Source organism: Corythoichthys intestinalis, chromosome 5 (assembly GCF_030265065.1).
Source record: "Corythoichthys intestinalis isolate RoL2023-P3 chromosome 5, ASM3026506v1, whole genome shotgun sequence".
Classification (NCBI taxonomy): domain Eukaryota; kingdom Metazoa; phylum Chordata; class Actinopteri; order Syngnathiformes; family Syngnathidae; genus Corythoichthys; species Corythoichthys intestinalis.
This window is the reverse complement of record NC_080399.1, coordinates 8,285,933-8,304,917: the sequence shown is the minus strand read 5'-3', so window position 1 is coordinate 8,304,917 and position 18,985 is coordinate 8,285,933. Positions and strand designations below refer to the sequence as shown.

The following is an 18,985-nucleotide window of genomic DNA, read 5'->3' as shown; positions in this document are numbered from 1 at the left end:
AGGGGTTTTGATATAAAACTTCTATAACTTGTACGAACATTTATCTTTTAAGAACTACAAGTCTTTCTATCCATGGATCGCTTTAACAGAATGTTAATAATGTTAATGCCATCTTGTTGATTTATTGTTATAATAAACAAATACAGTACTTATGTTGAATGTATATATCCATCTTGTTTCTTTCCATTCCAACAATAATTTACAGAAAAATATGGCATATTTTATAGATGGTTTGAATTGCGATTAATTACGAATAATTAATTTTTAAGCTGTGATTAACTCGATTAAAAATTTTAACCGTTTGACAGCCCTAGAAATAACCTGTTAATGCCCTAAAATGAACAGCAAGTGACCTGTAAATGCCCCAAAAATTGGACCGAATGACTGTGAATGCTCTGGTTTTGAATGAACTAACGTTCCCAGTCTAAATGGATTGGGTGTCGAGCACCGTCAATGGCAGCCTTCTTTTAAAAATTTTTTTTTAAATTGACACCTTTTTAAAACGATATCTCGATTCTTGACAGGAGCATATTGATAAACTTTTGGGATACAAAGTATCAAGATATATCACCATTTCGATATTTTGTCGCACCTCTAGTCGGTTGTATTTTGGATTCGAGAAGGACTACGAACCATGGGGCCCTACATAAGTTTGACGTTACATTTCATAGACTACAATTGGGAGGGGTGCTGGATACAGCCTTTTTTTCAGATGAACACACAGGGGAAATGATTGCTCAGGCCCGGAACTAAATGCTCTCTGCATGGGATGTGAAGTCGCCATCACCACCAACAGTGGCTCTAACGTTGTCCGAAGCGGTTAAACTCAATGAGTTGATGCGGGAGCAGTGCTTTTGGCACGTGTAACCAGTTTGCATGGAGCCGCGTTAAAGAATCTGACTTTTAGCCAGATTGCCGGAACCACGCTAGCGCAATTCCACTGACCCGGGCCGGCCCAACTCCGATAACCAGGCCAAAAGGCTGAACTCCACGCATTCACCTTAGTTTTAACCCCTTGTACTGACTGATTTTAAAAGCTTGAAAAAGGCTTCGAAACACAAGTTGACAATTTATTCCAAGTCAGCAGCAATCATACAGCTCAGAGAGACCCAGGTGAGGAGGCAAACTGGATCCAGGGTCACCGTATCACAAGTCAACAAAAGATTCCCGAGAAATATGACAATGATTAGTTAAACATTCAGTCTTTTAGAAACTTTGGTGAAGCGGGCTGTGGTCCGGAAAAAGGGTGTTTGCGCGTTGTTAAGGTTTATTCCCTGTGTGGATTGGGCAGGAGGGTTTCGGGCGTTACTTTTGTAAGAACAACAAGAGTTGAGGATTTTGCCACCTTACCGCCACATGAGTGCTGAGTGTCAACTTCTCAGTCACGGGTTCCTCGTTATCAGATGTTCCTTTTGGCAAGACAAGATGTCCCGCCATTGGTTCTGGACTGTCCAGAAGAGCTGATTGTGGGATTTATTGTTGCAGACGTGGACTTGTAGATGTCTTGCCTATCACCTGCTTGTCAGTGTCAATCTTGCTCATTCAGCTGCATGACGCATGCGTTTGGCTTCCATAGTTGGAAGGTAGCTCTTAATGCCCTTATCTGCCCTTTGTCTTGGTGCTGCAATTTCCAATCATTCCAAGTCCATATATCAAATATATTCAGCTTTTTTGTCTTAAACTATGATATAAATGCTATTTATTTTATATTGGGTGTGTTAGAGTAATACCAACAGTCAAATAGTAAATGCAAGGAAAGAGACTAATCCCTTCAGGCTGTATGCCCCCCTTATCCATCCATGAAAATTGTCGATTTTCCACTCAGGTTCGACCCAGAGTTCATCTGCAACGCTTCCGACAACTCCGGACGCTACTCCTACCAGGCTCAACCCGCCATCTGCCGATGGAACCTGGTTAAATTTGCGGAAGCGCTCGATCCGGAGCTCCCTCCTGATCGGGCCCAGGCCGTTATGGAGGAATATTTAGATTTGTATAACAGCTACTATCTGGAGCATATGAGGAAGAAGCTAGGTTTACTTAAAAAAGAGGAACCCGAGGATGAGATCCTGATCACGGAGCTGCTGCAAGCCATGCACAACACAGGTTTGTCTTGAAGTTCATTCACCACCACTGACGCCATCGAAAGCACTGAAACATGATCATTAACTTAACACTTGATGTTTCCTGTTAGGTGCTGACTTTACCAACACATTCCGGAGTCTAAGTCAGATCTCTTCTCCGTCTGAGGGGGAAAACGACAGCGAAGATGAAGTTGTCAAGCAAGCCGCAAAGCTTTTAATGGAGCAGTGCGCCTCTTTGGAGGAGCTGAAAGCTGCCAATAAGCCCACCATGGATCCACGGTAAGCTTAAAATACCATACTTTTATTAGGGCTGTCAAACGATTAAAAATTTTTAATCGAGTTAATCACAGCTTAAAAATTAATGAATCGTAATTAATCGCAATTCAAACCATCTATAAAATATGCCCTATTTTTCTGTAAATTATTGTTGGAATGGAAAGATAAGACACAAGACGGATATATACATTCAACATACTGTACATAAGTACTGTATTTGTTTATTATCACTGCCGATCGATCGGGTCCGATCACGTCATTTTCAAAGTATCGGAATCGGCAAAAAAATATCGGCCATGCCTTTTTTTAATATTTATATATTTTTTAATTAAATCGTTTTCTAATTGTATTAACGTTACAGACATAATATGTTACACTCATACAGAGTCTTTAGTTTAGGCTTAAGGTAGGGTTATCAAATTTATCCCGATAACGGCGGCAATTAATTTTTTTAAAAAATGTATCACGTCAAAATATTTAACGCAATTAATGCATGCACTGCACGACCCACTCACACATTGTCGCGCTCAATCTGTAATAGCGCTGTTTTACCTATATAGAGAGATAAAAGGCAGCGTAAAATGAGTAGAGTGAATTTTGGCAGCCTTTGGAGCCTTCCTTAATTGGCTAAAGCCTTACAATCCCTCTCCTTACAATTAGAAATATAATGGGAAGCAAGGTAGCAATTGATCTTTTTCTTAACACCATGTTATTTCCCAACGCAGAGAAGATACCCTAATTTTCGCACTATAAGGCGCACCGGACTATAAGCCGCAGCCCAACAAATTTGGCACGAAAATGGCTTTTTTCCAAAGATAAGCCGCACTGGGCTATAAGCTGCAGCTGTCCTCACTGTATCATGGGATATTTACACCAAAAGATATTAACCGGTCCAACCTTATTTGACAGCGGCATCATACGACCGACTGTCATAAGACCAAATGAACCATCATTAAACTTTGAACTAATTAGTGCAAAGCTTTATTGCTTCAAGAAGCTTCATTTGGCCATCACTGCTCCCTTGGGGGAGACAGTCAACCTCTGCTGCCACCTGCTGTTGACTGTTGTCATCCAACATGCCTCTTAGCATGCATTGCAGCACTACAGATGTAAATAACAATCAAAAATCATGTTCTGTGCTAAATATTTCTTCAGTTACTGTTCCAATTGTTTCATCAATTGCTAGTTATGGTATTTGCTAACACTTTATTTGACAGTGGTGTCATAAGACTGTCATTACACAATCATAATTATGATATGTCTCTGTCCTGAGCATTCATGAATGCTTATAACAGATGTCTTTAAGTGTTATCCAGCAAATGATCTCACTTTAAATGGGTTCAAAAGATCCAAGATGGACAAAAATTGAGTTAGTGACATAATTTGCCAAATGACACTTAATGACATAAGCATTCAGTCATGTCCATGATAGTGTCATGTCATAATTTTGATGATCTTATGACAGTCTTATGACACAGCTGTCAAAGTGTTACCTAAAAAAAATCAACAAATAAGCCGCACTGGACTATAAGCCACAGGTATCAAAATGAAGGAAAAAAGTAGCGGCTTATAGTCCAAAAATTACGGTATATCAATTGGTAGCACTACGCACAGTCATGGTTCCACTTCCCTTCATGCATTTGGGCATGGCTACAGTATCATTTACTGAAAGCTCAACAAATACACTAGATGGTAATATTTAGTCACAATATACAAAGTCACAAGTATTTCTATCCGTGGATCCCTCTCACAGAAAGAATGTTAATAATGTAAATGCCATCTTGAGGATTTATTGTCATAATAAACAAATACAGTACTTATGTACTGTATGTTGAATGTATATATTCGTCCGAGTTTTATTCATTTTTTTCTTAACGCATTGCCAAAATGTATATGATCGGGAAAAATTATCGGGAATGATTGGAATTTAATCGGGAGCAAAAAAAAGCAATCTGATCGGGAAATATCGGGATCGGCAGATACTCAAACTAAAACGATCGGGATCGGATCGGGAGCAAAAAAACATGACCGGAACAACCCTAATTATAACAATAAATCAACAAGATGGCATTAACATTATTAACATTCTGTTAAAGCGATCCATGGATAGAAAGACTTGTAGTTCTTAAAAGATAAATGTTTGTACAAGTTATAGAAATTTTATATTAAAACCCCTCTTAATGTTTTCGTTTTAATGAAGTTTGTAAAATTTTCAATCCAAAAATAAACTAGTAGCTTGCCATTGTTGATGTCAATAATAATTATGGTGCTGAAGCCTGAAACCCATAAAATCAGTCGCACCCAAGAGCCAGCAGAGGGCGGAAAAACACCCTAAAACACAACAAGTGGAAATGACACTTTGCCGTCATTTTAATCTGTTTGAGCGGGGCATGTGCGTTAAATGCATCAAATATTTTAACGTGATGAATTTTAAAAAATAATTAACGCCCGTTAAAGCGATAATTTCGACAGCCTTAATCTTTATATAAGTGGATTTGGCAGATTATCCATACGGCCACAAGACAATATTCTAGAAAATTGAATTGGATGTCTCGCCCTGTCAATGGCACTGAAAGATGAGCAATTACTGCTGGTCCTCTCAGTTTATATGACAGACAGGCAATGAGTTCATTTTGGGTCACATCTAAGGTCACTTTCTGATGATTTTGGAGCATTCTGGGGTAATTTCCTGTACATATTGGAGCATTTACTGTTTATTTTGGGGTATTTCCAGATTACTTTCTATTAATTGTTCACTTTCTGTTGATTTGGGGTAGAGATGTCCCGATTCGATATTTGGATCGGATCGGACGCCTATATGGGCAAAAAAAATGCGCATCGGTATTGGATCGGCCAACACGGGAAAAATTCGGATCCAGACTTCCGATCCAGTTTTTTTTTTCAATGTCCGGTCCGGGTTTTCCAGCGCACCGATTTACATAATCCATTGCAGTTTTTGCTTCGGTTTCCCTAAAATCCGGTCCGCATTTTACGGCACACCTTCAACAGACTACATTACCGTCTCCCAATTTACCGAGAGACTTTATCGGTAAAAATGTCAGCTGTGTGGGATCATTTCACCTTAAAGGACGACAAAGACGAAGAGGCAGAGTGCAACATATGCCACAATAAAGTCAAGCGTGGTGGTAAAGCTGTAAGAAGTTTTAATACAACCAACCTAATCAAGCATTTAGCGAAATACCACCACAAACAATATAAGAAGTATGTTAAGAAAACTGAAGACAAAAAGAAAGGTCCTACGCAACTAACACTGACAGAAACCTTAGCTATGCGTGACAAACTGGCACTCGACAGTCCCAAAGCCCAGGGAATAACAAGAGTCATTGCCGAAGAATTCATTCTGGATGACGAGCCATCATCTCTCGTGAGTAAAGACGCACCATCCAACACATCCAAATTCCGATTATTTAAATATGTCGAGTAAAGCGGAACTAATACACAGCGCGGTCTTCGGGACGCAATGAGAAACAGACCGCATTGCGTCCCGAGAGTAAACATTATGCTTGTCATAGACCCGGGTAATGCCAATGCTCAACTCACGGCTTTAGCTCAACTCATGGCGCTGGTTAAAAAACACAAGAATACCTGACTGCTGCTGACAGCCGCTACATTGTTTTACTGTATAGATATCATATATATATAGAACTAGATGCAAAATGACAGACTCGACAGCGTTAGCAACATTGAAGTATTGAAAACTAGTTGTGTTAGTAAACAGCCGCCATCTTAAAGCAGGAGACTTCCAAGGTAGGCTGTTGCGAACCTTCCAAGCGAACCTAATTAACTTTTTATCTAAAATATTCCTAAATTGGCAAAATCATGACTTGAATCTATCTTCAAAACAGTTTTAAAACGTTCACATGTCGAAAGTAGACAGAAGGGAAATTATGGAATAACGGGAGCAATTTTAACAACTTTAACAGTTGATTTGCAAAATTAGGTGAATTGAATGTAGTTTAAAGCTGCTGATACAGAATGGGGACTTGAGTATTTTATTTACTGTTTTAAAATGTTAACTTGATACTGGAATAGTCGTTTATTTAAACCTGAGAGGCTTTTTATACAATTATTGTAACTAATACACTAAACATTAAAAGCATCTAATAGCTTGGGGGGTTTGTGGGATTTTCCACTGAGGTTGTTGGTGTGTTTTGCTTTTTTAAGACAGTTTACAATATTATTTGCACATTTTACTGACTGACTATGCCATTTCTGTTTGTTATTTGTAATATTTTGTGTTTGTCACTGAATAAACAGGTCAGTTTCTCGTTACCAACCGTTGTATGTTATTCAAATTCACCTAATTCAGCTGGCTAGTTGTTATCAAGAGAACTAAAACCTTATTCAACATGGGTCTGGCAACTAAGTAAGGAGGCTAATTAAAACTTTAAACTTTAACACATGCTCAGATAGGCCGGTATCGGTATCGGCCAGTATCGGTATCGGATCGGAGGTGCAAAACAATATCGGTATCGGATCGGAAGTGCAAAAACCTGGATCGGGACATCCCTAATTTGAGGTCACTTTCTGTTGGTTTTGGGTTACTAATGGGCCACTTTCTGTTGATTTGGACTGGAGTCGCTTTCTGATGATTTTGGGAAAATTCCAAAGTCATTTCCTGTACATTTTGGATCATATTCTGTTGATTTTAGGGCGTATTAATGTCATTTCCTGGTCATTGTTCACTTCTGGGTCAGTTAGTGTTCATTAGTCACATCCTGTTGATTTTGGGGCATTTCCAGATCAGTTCCTGTCAAATTTGGGTCACAATTTGTAGATTTTGAAGCACTTACAGGTCACGTTCTCTTGATTTTGGGGTCACTTTCTAATGATTTTGGGGCATTCCCAGGTCAGTTTCTGTAATTTTTCGTCTATTTTAGGGCATATTGAGGTTACATTCTGTTTTTTTTCCCCACTTCCTGTTGATTTCAAGGCTTTCCCGGGTCTCTTCGTGTTAATCTGTCACATCCTGTTGATTTTGGGTCACTTTCTGTTGGTTTGGGGGAACTTAGGGGTAACTTTCTGAGGATTTTGGACCATTTTGCGGTGACTTTGTGGACATATTGGATCATTTTCTGGTGATTTTAGGGCATTTCCGGGCCCTTCCTGTTTATTTTGGACCACTTTCTGTTGGTTGGGGGCACTTAAGGGTCACTTCGTGAAGATTTTAGAGCATTCTGGGGCCCCTTCGTGTACATTTTGGATCATTTTCTGTTGATGTTAGGTCATTTATGGGTCACTTCCTGTTCACTGGTCACTTTCTGTTGATTTTGGGGCATTACTGTATCAGTTCATGTTGATTTCGGGTCACTTTTTGTAGCTTTTGGAACACTTGAGGGTAACTTTCTGTTGATTTGGGGTAACTTTCTGATGATTTTGGGGCATTTACGGGTCACTTCCTGTATATTTTTGATCCTGTTGATGTTAAGTCATTTATGGGTCACGTCCTGTTCTCTGGTAATTTCTGATGATTTTAGGGCTTTACCGGTCACTTCCTGTACATATTCGATCATTTCCTGTTCATCTGGATCATTTCCAGATCAGTGCATGTTGATTTTGGATAAATTTCTGTAGATTTGGAGCTCTTATGGGGTCGCGTTCTCTTGATTTGTGGTCACTTTCTGTTGAGGTTAGGGCATTTCTGGTTCACCTGTTCATTGGTCACTTCGGGATCAGTTAATGTTGATTTCGGGTCACTTTCTGTCAATTTTGGAGCATTAACGGGTAACTTTATGAAAATTTGAGGTCACTTTCTGAGGATTTTGGAGTATTCCAGGGTCACTTCCTGTACATTTTGGATCATTTCCTGTTGATTTTAGGGCATTTCTGGGTCACTTCCTATTCATTGATCACTACCTGTTGATTTTGAGGCATTTCCGGATCAGGTCATGTGGATTTCGGATCAATTTCTGTAGATTTGGAGCACTTACGGGGTCACGTTCTGTTGATTTCTGTTGACTTTTAGGGCATTTCTGGGTCGCCTCCTGTTCATTGGTCACTTCCTGTTGATTTTGGGGCATTTCTGGATCAATTCATGTTGATTTCGGGTCACTTTCTGTAGATTTTAAGCATTTTCGGGTCACGTTCCGTTGATCTGGGGTCACTTTATGATCATTTTAGGGCATTTCAGGTCACTCCCTGCACATCTTACATCAGTTCCTCTGTATTTTGAGGCAATTCAAGGACATTTTTTGGGGGGGATGGTGAAAAATAATGACCACCAATTGAGAAACACTGAAAAAGTTAAAACGTTTTGGTAACACTTTATAATACCTATCCGTTTTACTAGTTAATAGATCATTAGTAAACTGTTGATAAATGATTTATTGTTAATTCGTGAAGTATTTGTTAACAGTTTGTTAAGCATTTACAGGGTGTTCTAAACCTGAAACACAGTTTGTGTAGAAACGATTCAAGTTTTTGTATGTAACGTTTGGGATTTCTATCTTTTCAGGTTAAGAAATGCCGTTCACTTCAAAAGAAAAGGCATTTTGATAAGGCATTTTGCAGGCAGCGCTCATGTTGCACATTTATGAAAATCTGCCATAGAACCAGCAGATATTTGTACTTTTCTTTGTATATTTAACCAATAAAACTTCAACATAAAGTGTATATAGTTTGATTAAGATCCATCAACTAGCATGGGCATTTAGAATGGGGTCAACCATATTGGAACACCCTGTAAATGCTTAACAAACTGTTCACAAATACTTCACAAATCAACAATAAATCATTTATCAACAGTTTACTAATGATCTATTAATTAGTAAAACAGATAGTTATTATAAAATGTTACCAAAGTATTTTTTTTTAGTATTGAGTCTATCGACATCAAGTCGAACATTTTAGTATGGACGCAACAGTGCCATAACTTATTTTGATGTAAGTCGAGAATCTTCTAGAAAATGCTCCTACAAGAGTGAACATGACTTACAATTGTATAACGTCACTATTTGAACAGTGAGTTGGCCATGCTGCTTTCCTTGGCTCAGAGCAACCCGGCACTCTTCCAGATGGTCTCAGACAGAGCGACAATTGCGAGGCAGCTTAGCAAACTGGAAAAACTTAAAGAACTAATGGAAACGGACGAAGAAGGACTCAAAGCCAGGCAGACTGACGAGTGGACCCGCTGGATCGCGCGCTATAGGTGAGAGTTTTACAGGGTGGATCCGTCACCGATAAAGTGGGCGGGGAGTGAAAATAGAAACAGGAAACGTGCAGTCCGGTATTCAGATAAAGTTCTGACCAGTGTGCTTCGGTATCACGCCGGCAGGAAGCGTCTGGCTCGGGAAATGGACGGACAAAGTGACGTGCGGGCCGTGCAAGAGGAGCGAGTGAGGGTGATGGACGCCACCAACCCGCGGGTGGTGCTTCGGAACTACATTGCCCAGAATGCAATTGAGGCTGCGGAGAGTGGAGACTTTTCTGAGGTTTGTGTAACACTCTTAAGTTGATGATAGACGTCCAATCCACTAGAACTGGGAGAGGTACAACAACACACACGACCCAAGACAATCTCACTCTCGCCCTGTCTTAAATATTATTGATTCAGCAGCTCAAACAGTGTGTAGCAGTGAACTCACTCTCGCTTACTCTAACCACTGGCACGTGCACGGCATCACAAACAAGGACCCAAATGGCACTGCTCATACGTGCCGGCAAAAATCGATCATCAAATTCATTGGCAACAAATTTATTAGTCGATTTTTATCGATTTAATCGATTAGTTGTTGCAGCCTTAAAGTGCATTTGAGATGACAAAAAAAAACAAATCTTAAATGGCAATATTACTGGAATTAAAATCATATTTTGAGACATTTGGACTACCGTAATTTCCCGAATATAAGGCGCACCCATGTATAATGCGCACCCCAAATTTACTTGTAAAATCTAGGGAAAATTACTGTACCCGTTTATAACGCGCACCCTAATTTTAGCACCAGTAAATAGAAGAATACAAGAAAACAGAGCTCGGGTACAGATACAGAAATGTCGTTTTACTGAATGGTGAAACACAGCACAAGCATAGCATATTGGTAGTTCAAAACATTACCATAAACTGACGATTTTTACGGTAATAATATGATTTGACAACTTCTCCAACTTACCAGAATCTAGGAGAAAACAAAACAGATGTGACTTTTCTTTTAAAGGCTGCTGTATAACTTGCTCATTTCATCATGATGAATAAATGTTTCTTCCATGGATTGATACAGTAAAATGAAAATGAGAACGTAAGTCGGAAATCTGAGAGCGCTCATCGCTGTCGACACGACAGTAACAATAGGAACTATTGTTATTTGGGTTTGAGTTTCCCGAGGGACAGATATAGTTGACGGACACACACAGGAAGTCTGTTGTTACGTTTGTTATGTTCCGAGTTGCGGAGCTGCAATAAACGTTGACTCAAATGAGTTCAAGAAACTAAATTCTGTACTTTATGAAGAGTGAAAAAAGTAGAATTTAACCCAGATAAAATCATTCGGCCGATCACAGTGAAGTATTACCGAAACAAAATGGTGACGTCACGTACCGTAATGGCGTAACGGCTCGCCTCATACGTTTCTTCAACACAACGTGGCCGTGTCAATAAAAAAAAAATCGGTTTATGTATATATATATCAGGCATGAAAATCTCTCACCTTTCGGCGAAATTCGCCGTTTTGAAGTCAAAAAGGGCGACCTACGTGAATTGCGTAGATCCGAGGAGAAATTCTTTTTGGGAGGAGGGGGGGGGGGGTCGGGAGGTTTTATTTAATTATTATTATTATCATCATGTGATTAACTTATTACGTAAACTGAGCACTTAAGAACACAGTCAGCAAATCCTTCTAGATGCTTCGCTGACGAGAACCAATCATCGGCCCAAGCTGCGTTCCATTATTCCAAACGCGCGCACTCCTTACGCGTGTACATGGAGTGCTCGGAGAGCCTTCGGTTGCATTGCAAAGCTAAAAAGCAGGCCTTATCCACATCGGGGCAGACCAGAGCGCAGCATACACACTTGCCTGTATTTGCTAGCAGATTGAATTTGGTGAGTAATGGTTTCAATCGTTTTCACGTTTTGCGATATAAAAAAGTTACTGCCATTCGTTGCAGCTTGCGTTGAACACTGCCAGAGCTAGCCAAATCTCCCATGAAAAAAAAATAGCTCCCGTTAAATTGGCGTCAAGCTTGTGTATTTAACGGTAATATAAACGAAGAAACACACTGTTGAGTCAAATTAAGCGGCATTCTCTCGGATGGAGGGGGCACCTCACATCGCTCCCGTCGTCCGCCGGAGACGCGTTATTTTCGGCTTGGATTTGAGCTGACGGCCGGTGTCGGCACAACAGCGGCCCGACGAGTGGTGGGAATGAGTCCTGCTTCTTAAAGCTTTTCAGAAATACAGGGATCCCTCGTTTTTCGCGGTTAATGGGGACCAGAACCCGCCGCAATAAGTGAAAACCGCGAAGTAGCGCCCCCCCCCATTTTTTTGTGCGTGTTCAATGCATTTATTCAGATTTTACATTGGAAAAAAGATACATATATATATAAGACATGTTTTTTCAGTTTTATCACCAAAGTATCATTTATAAATGGTTTTCAAGCACTTCAAAATGTAAGAATTATGATAAGTTTTAAACATGTTACTGCCCCACCGAATTATTTTTAAACAAGAATAAAGTAGTTAGAAAATGCTTGGCTTTATTAAAAGCTTCATCGTGAGTCTACTCAAACCCTCTCAGGCTTTGGTAAACGGTGATTGGCACATGTGCAAAGTTTTTCTTTTTATATATATTTTTTTGTTTGAAGCAACTTATTTGATTGAATAATAAAGACACAAATGTCCTAGCCAAAATGTGGCCCAAACGCAAAACATTACTTAAATGGAAACATTTGTTTCAATCAAGAAAAATAGTTTTCAAATGCTTTTTTTGTCTCAAATTTATTATTGCAATCAAAAACTTTTTTTTAATTGAAGCTACTTTTTGGGATTAAAAGTATATACTGTATTTTGATTGAAGCAACTTTGTTTTTGATAGAAGTAACTTTGTTTTTTGATTGAATAATAAAAACACAAATCTAACTCCATCGTTATTGAGTGAGAAAGAAATTAAGAAAGCTTTAAAACTAAAAGCCACCGGGGAGTCTGTTTGTTTTTTTAAATATTTATATTTCATTACATAGACATGCGTCGTAGGGAAGGGAGATTGAGGGATAAAAAAAAAGGAGTTAGATGAGGCTGCTAAAGGCAGTGGATACCTCATCAGCTGGGTGAATAGCAGACCTGGTAAGAACAAGTTTGCAAGGATAGTCGGGTATTAAATCCAATTATAAACACAATTACAATGTTATTTTTCTATAAGATTTTTATGTCATTACTTTATTAATCATTAGGTGCTAGAGTTGTTAAGTATGGATAATAATGAAATAATAGTTTTAAGAAAACTGTGCTGTTGGTGGCTCAGTGACCATCTGATGTGGTTTGTTCTCAGATGAACAAGTTGAGGAAGGAAGTTTTGATGCAGAGGTTGAAGGAAGAAAAGAGGCAGACTGACTGAGTCACAGCCAGAAAGTGTTGATGACAGTTTTGATTTCTATTCACTGTTGCCCCCTCCCAATTAAAGTATGTCACAGTCGCAGCCAATTATTATCTAAAGCTGGTTAAAATTGAAGTTATGTTGTTTTAAGGTGTATTAAATACTTGTTCATGTGCCCCTTTTGATCTACGAGCACCCACCCCTCCACCGGTCTCTGCATGGCCCTGCTGAAACAAAGTGTGGGTCGACAGAGCTCAATATTTTGTTGGGGTATACAATACAGTGTACTGGAATATATTTCCTCCACACCCTTCTCACCTTTTTAACCCCTGACCCATTTTCATGCCTGATATATATATATATATATTAATTAGGGTTGTTCCGATCACGTTTTTTTGCTCCCGATCCGATCCCGATCGTCTTAGTTTGAGTATCTGCCGATCCCGATATTTCCCGATCCGATTGCTTTTTTTTTGCTCCCGATTCAATTCCAATCATTCCCGATAATTTTCCCCGATCATATATATTTTGGCAATGCATTAAGAAAAAAATGAATAAAACTCGGACGAATATATACATTCAACATACAGTACATAAGTACTGTATTTGTTTATTGTGACAATAAATCCTCAAGATGGCATTTATATTATTAACATTCTTTCTCTGAAAGGGATCCACAGATAGAAAGACTTGTGATTTTGTATATTGTGACTAAATATTGCCATCTAGTGTATTTGTTGAACTTTCAGTAAATGATACTGCAGCCATTCAACCCAAATGCATGCTGGGAAGTGGAACCATGACTGTGCGTGGTGCTACCAATTGATAGATCTTCTACTTCTGGGAAGTAACATAAGGTGTTAAGAAAAAGATCAATTGCTAGCTTGCTTCCCCACGTTGCTTCCCATGATATTTCTAATCGTAGGGAGAGGGATTGTAAGGCTTTAGCCAATTAAAAGAAGGCTCCAAACGCTGCCAAAATTCACTACTCATTTTACGCTGCCTTTTATCTCTCTATATAGATAAAACGGCGCCATTACAGATTGAGCACGACAATGAGCGAGTTGATCGCAGCGTATGCATTAATTGCGTTAAATATTTTAACGTGATACATTTTTAAAAAAACATTAATTACCGCCGTTTTCGGGATAAATTTGATAACCCTACCTTAAGCCTAAACTAAAGACTCTGGATGAGTGTAACATATCATGTCTGTAATGTTAAATACAATTAGAAAACGATTTACTTAAAAAATATATATATTAAAAAAAGGCATGGGCGATATTTTTTTGCCGATTCCGATACTTTGAAAATTACGTGATCGGACATCTCTAGTATGTAGTTAAAATCCCATCCGGGCCACATTTTTCCAGAATGTGGCTGCGGTCCGAACTGTCGAGTCCCCCAAATTGGAATTCGTGCAGCAATTAACATCAGCAAAGAGCGAGAGGGACAGGGTGCTACGATAGCGGTGCAGCTGTGCATTAGCGTTAGCGCCTAGCTTGAACGCGGCATTTGGGGAAGGAGCGGGCTTGACAACAGTCATTAAAAAAAAAAGGGGTTGAGAATAAGCCTGACAATGCTCGGTTTTCTCTCATGCGGGCCAGTTTGCTCAGCGTATCTCGGACTGCGAATTAGAGCGCATGTGTGACACTTGAACAGGCTCAATGGACAAAGGCAGTCTGAACAGGTACGCCAAAAAAACAGATATGACAAAACATCGGAATTGTGCATTAGGACCTGCGGTATGAATCTAGCCTTAGTTAGCTAGCTAGTTATGAAGTAGTATACATGGGCGATATGACGATATAAAACCGTCTCACGATCTTAAGTGCTGAAGGTACATATTTTTTAGGACATCGTTATACCGCGTTTTATTAACTTACTATAAAAACTTTAAAAGTTTACTAGTTTCTTTTGTTATTGACCTTAAGTATTTGATTATGTCATGAGTGTTACTATTGATATTTGTTTAATATATTGTAATTTTGCACAGTGCATTTCCGGTTTGTTGAAAATACTCTTTTTTGAGTAATTTAATGTTTTAATACTATACAGCTGCTATATTTTTTTGTATTTGCACTGAATCAAACTCAGATTGGCTTCGTTGGTTGGCAAAAGCATATTTAAAAGTTTACTAGTTTTCTTGCATTGTGTTATTCACCCATATTCATAGTATTGAGTTTTTAATAAATATCTTTCAAAATATCTTACTCAATGTTTTATTTTAAGTGTTTTAAAAACATCGTGATAATATCGAAACTGTGATATTGTCTTGGGAATACCGTGATATATTTTTTCCCATATCGCCCAACCCTATGAAGTGGGTTAGTCTGTTGATAAATAATAATAGTCATGAAAGACACACACACAAAATACTATATGGACATAATACTTACAGTACATGTATCGGCTCTTGCTGTGTAAATCTTAAGGGATGTCACTTTTTACATACCTAGTCTGTGTGGTCCACGGTAAATTTATTCCTGACAGCTAAAGTTGATAAGAATGAAAGATTCTCATTGGATTCCATAGAAAATGCATGTGGGTCATTTTTGACCATTTCTTCAAATGTAGAAAAAGTTCATCAAAAATTTGAATGACATTGTATCAAAAACATGTTTTTTGAGGAATGCCTGGAATATGAATTGATTACAATTTTTCACTCCGAAGATATTTCAAGAAAACAACTTCACCGCGTCATTTTTGACCCACTTATGCATCTAAGGGTTAAAGCAATAAAATTGGCCACTGGAGGGCAGTAGCGCATTTTCTAAGATCAGTAACCCGATTCAATAGCAGTGAACGGCCGGGCTGCACGTTCGGAGCGCTGGCGGCATGATGCCACGAGAGGACGCCTGGGATGCCAGGCGCTGGACGACCGGGCAAAACGACTGGGACCACTAGTGCAGCGGGCTCGCGTCATCTCTCAATAGTCATATGTAAATCAATTGTTACTTTGCTATCAAAAGCTCTATTGTTCTTGTTCTTTATGATATTTTGTAACAGGTAAACATTATTCAGATGTTTGGGATGTAACTAATGCAAAAAATAGCTGTTATGTTTCATCAGGAATTGGAAAATTGCTCAAACTAAGGTATTTTCTAATGCTGATTTCTAAAGAATGGGAAAAAATTAACTTTTTTTCTGCTGAAAGAATAGAGTCTAATCTTTCTTTTGGTGGGTTCTATGTTTATATAGCAATAGAACAGAATTTTCTGTGGGCCTTGCAAAATCAGTCAAAATCCAGTAAAACGGCCGGGAGCGAAGGGCCTTGCTCCGGTGAAAATGGCTGGGAGTGAATGAGTTAAGAGTTTCCAACATCTCGTGTAATATCTGTCTCCCCTCTGCTTCAGGTCCGACGCGTCCTCAAAGTTCTAGAGAAGCCTTTCTCCTCCCAGCCGGGTCTCGAGGTTCCCGCGTGGCTGGGTCAAGGCGGCGCCACGCAACAGGGAGAGTTGGACGACAACGAAGAGCAACAGGAAGGGGCGTCAGCGTCCCAGGCCCGAAATCCCGTCCCGTACGACAGCAAACCTCCCGCGTGGTCTCAGGCCATCTGTGTCACATGATCTTCGTAACCACTTCCTTGACTTGATCCACCGGCCCGCCAAATGGGAGGAAGTTTTAAGCATTTGACTTCCTTTTTTTAGATAATAGGCTTTACGGTTATCTATAACGGAGGCGGAGCCAATCAGGGAAGTGTTTTTGATGTTCAACACTCCACAGAAAGCATCAAAGACACAATGCATTCAGGTAGTAAGTTGGGTTGGTGCCTTAAATATTCATTGTTATGATATTTGAAGGATCTTATAACGGTGCTACACGTCCAATCCATTTGACGTGGGAGCCACCCTCCCACGTCAAATGGATTGGACGTCTACTCGTGATAAACTCATTTAAAAGTAATTGCCCCATGATTGGACATCTATCACTGTCAATGGCACTGAAAGAGTTAATCATCAGCCCATTTTGTTGCCTGTCTGTTTGGTGCCTGCTGGCTATTCATGACGTCGCAGACGGCAAGTCTCGCAAAGACTCGTCTGGGACTGATTTACTGTGGAGGTTAAATAGAAAAAATCGTACTGTTATTAGACATTCATTTTTGCCGTAGTGGAAAATGTGCTGCTCGGCCACTTGGGGGCAGTGTCGTATCACATGCGGATAAACTGTACATGTTGTATTAGTTCTTGGCAGAGGATAAAGAAGATGCTAATTGATATGGTGGCTATTTATGTTTAGGGCTTTGCAGTACACTCAATGGCACTGAAGCATGAGCATTCACAGTTGTAATTGAATTGGACAGTTATTGTTGTCAGTGGAAGGCAATTACTTAAAAAAAATTTTTTTTTTTAAATCACCTCTTTAGAGTGTTATTGGTGGCCATAACTAGACTGTAAAAGATTAAAAAATGGATAAAAGTAAATATTAATTCGAGCAGATTTCATCCTAAGTAGCCACATTCAAAGCATTGCCACATTTCTGACCTCTGTGACCTTTGACCCTTTCTCTTCTCATCATGAAGTATCACCTCCTTTGTAAATTTGAGTTAATAGGCCCATCCATTATCAAGTTATTGTACAATTCCTGATCTGAGCTCCGTGACCTTTGACCTCATTACCCCAAAAAAGCCGCTGCCCTGCACCCTGACCCCGGATTAAGCAGCAGATGATGGAGGGATGCGTATATTTTAGAGGTGTGCATCGGCACTGCCCTCACGATTCGATTTGATTACAATTTGGAGGGCCACGATTCGATTCGATTCAGAGGGTCACGACTCGATTCAGCAATGCATCGCGATGCCTTAAAGCCTGGGATGCATTAAAATTCTGAAGCAAAGCATATTTTTCGTGAATTATGAGGCAACACAAGCGGTCAGACATTAAACAACTTTTCATTGGCTCTTGTGCCACTCCTGGTTGAAGTCAAATGAAAATACTTTCAGATATATATATATATATATTTATATATATATATATTTTAAAAAAAAAAAAAAACTGATCACAGCATTTCATTAGTGCTTTGAAAAACAGTTTACACACAGTAGCAGCCTTTCACTCAGTGCAACATCTGAACTCCTGTGCAGAATCATCAATAACAGTCACTGTTTTTTAGTCACAACGACCCATCAATAAAAATATTCAAGTAAATATTAAAACGACAAAGAAAATATTGTCGTGCAGCAGCATCTTTATCGCAATATCAATCCAGGGATCAGTTCAGTTCAGTTGCAAACAAAACATCAACTAAATTGCAATGTAGAACAAAAGTAAAATGTAGGCCTAGCCCACTATATATGCGCAATCAACTTAGAAATGCAATCAGTAACTACCACATAACAATAAAAAAGTTATGAATTAAAATGAAGTGCAGCAGCATTTTAGCAGCCATAACAATCTGTTTCAACATGAGGAAATATCAGTTTTTTGCAATCGGGAGAGCAGAGAGATAGTAGAGGTTAGATCGGGCCTAAAAAATCCAGCCCGACCCAGTTTGGAGTGACGCGAGAAAAAAAAAAAAACGCAGCAGCAGCAATTTATTTTCATCGAGTTGGCAGAAAAAAAAACGCAAGTTTTCTTAATGTTTAAATAGTCTACATATTTTTATGATCATTATAACATCATTTACACAACGAAATAACGCTGGGAAAGTTTAATATGAAAAAAAAAACATGCGATTTTGCAGACACAGGAGAAGATTCAAAAGGATCACATTTGTGTTGCCTTTGTGTGCATAAAAAGTGTCTTTCGTAACGAATTCTCAGTTGGCAGAAAAAAAACGCAAGTTTTCTTAATGTTTAAATAATCTACATATTTTTATGATCATTATAAAAGCATTTACACAACGAAGTAACGCTGGGAAAGTTTAATATTAAAAAAGAAAAAAAAAACATGCGATTTTGCAGACACACAGAGGAGAAGATTCAAAAGGATCACATTTATGTTGCCTTTGTGTGCATAAATAAAAGTGTTTCGTAACGAATCGCAAGCGCCACAGCGGAGGAGAAGAAGAAAAAGTGGGCGCCACTGCTTCATCTGCGTGCACAAGCAAATGCACAATACAGAGAGCCTGCTCTTGGTTTTATCC

General features: G+C 39.1%; 1 protein-coding gene across 1 annotated transcript in view; it reads left to right on the top strand.

The window, feature by feature from the left end:
- The window catches only part of selenoo1 (selenoprotein O1), a 28,797-nt gene extending 10,303 nt beyond the window's left edge, over nt 1–18,494 (top strand). Inside the window, exons 5-9 of the mRNA XM_057836696.1 lie at nt 1,826–2,103; nt 2,192–2,360; nt 9,340–9,525; nt 9,652–9,808; nt 16,258–18,494. Coding sequence (XP_057692679.1) covers nt 1,826–2,103; nt 2,192–2,360; nt 9,340–9,525; nt 9,652–9,808; nt 16,258–16,479 — 1,012 coding nt within the window. The 3' untranslated portion in view covers nt 16,480–18,494. The remainder of the gene's footprint in view (nt 1–1,825; nt 2,104–2,191; nt 2,361–9,339; nt 9,526–9,651; nt 9,809–16,257) is intronic.
- Nucleotides 18,495–18,985: the final 491 nt, after the last annotated feature.